At 54.0% G+C, this 1,318-nt stretch overlaps 1 protein-coding gene across 1 annotated transcript; it reads right to left on the bottom strand.

Annotated features, from left to right (window-relative positions):
- Nucleotides 1-808: 808 nt before the first annotated feature.
- Nucleotides 809-1,078, bottom strand: Pmar_PMAR003753 (hypothetical protein; the record flags this gene model as incomplete). The annotated part of the gene is made up of 1 exon (XM_002784442.1): nt 809-1,078. A coding segment is annotated over one exon (270 nt), but the record flags the coding sequence as incomplete, so codon positions are not given.
- Nucleotides 1,079-1,318: the final 240 nt, after the last annotated feature.

The raw sequence follows: 1,318 nt of genomic DNA, 5'->3' as shown, positions 1-1,318 counted from the left end.
GTCCGTTCGGAGAGCACCTCCGATCTCCCTATCGTCTAGAGAAGCTCTTCTACATCCGTAATGATCCTGCGAGAGACTCGAACAGCCCGGGTTGCCCAAAACTTCCCAGTATTCAACGAACTAGAACACAACAGTGAGGGCATGAGGAGAACCAACGTTGGGTTGATTTTCAATGATCCAATGACGCATTTTTCACCCTTGTTTCAACCTGTGTGCGGAGACACCGATCTGGTAATGATCGTGAAGGCCGACGCTTGCTACAGCCCCTACAAGTTCAACCACCAGATGAGGGTCGTCGATGAGGTCAGTCCGCAGGGTCTCGGACTGAACCATTTTCCAGTTCACCCATACTTGCAGCTCATCGCGGTATAACCCGAGAGTGAGGATATCCCCGACTTTGAGATTTCGCGCCCACTGTTCAACGATCACACCAGCGGCAGGTCGCAGAATACCATGCGCAAACACTCCAGAGCAATCGTAACCGAGCATGACCGAAGATGGCAGTTCCGAGGCCGCATTACAGTCGGCAACTCCAATAGGGTTAGAGCAAATGCCGATACCGAGCCCGACAGAGCTCACATCAGGCGAGATACCCAATCGAAGTGATTTTATGGCGCATTGCCAGACCTTTGAACCATCTTGCAGTCTATATGGATCGATAGCCGCAACAGCCCAGGAATCCTCGCCATCGCCTTCACTATCAACCGAGCTCACAGTATGACCAAGAATAGTGATAAAGCTTCCGACTGGGCTGCTGAGCCATGAGGAATGACAATCCTCGTTAGTATTCTCCAGCAAAGGCGAAGACAAGGCCGAAAACTGCAGGACGGGTTCCTCTAGCTCGTGGAGGCCGCTACTCGACAGATCAGTTGTGTACACTGGAAGTGGTAGCCTGTTCTGTCGGGGCACTTCTGCCTCCCGAAGCTCTCGCCAAATTTTGTGGGGTTGGGTCAGAGCGGCTGTCCGCATGTCTGAATCAGTGCCTCCTGCGTCGAGGCCTCGAACATCTCGGGCTCTCTCGCTTCTAGTTGGGCTCCCACCACCCCGCTGCAACGTCGCCCCTGTGCTCGACACATCGCTATCTTTAGAGGGGTTTGTTTGGATAGCCTCTGCAGCAGGAATAGCCATAACTCTGTTCGCTGAGTGGCTCGATGAGAAGTCCATACCATCCCGGGGCAAAGGACGGTCCAAGGGACGAACGGAAGATAATACATTGGATGAAACGACCATTAGCGTGGGTCCGGCCCTAGCCAACGGCGATGCCGCACGAGCACCACAGTCCAATGAGCCGTCTTCAACGGGCTGTGCTCTCGACCCG

The sequence above is a fragment of the Perkinsus marinus genome (genome assembly GCF_000006405.1).
Source record: "Perkinsus marinus ATCC 50983 genomic scaffold scf_1104296935302, whole genome shotgun sequence".
Taxonomy (NCBI): domain Eukaryota; phylum Perkinsozoa; order Perkinsida; family Perkinsidae; genus Perkinsus; species Perkinsus marinus.
The sequence above is the reverse complement of the archived record's forward strand: the minus strand, read 5'-3'. Positions and strand labels throughout refer to the sequence as shown.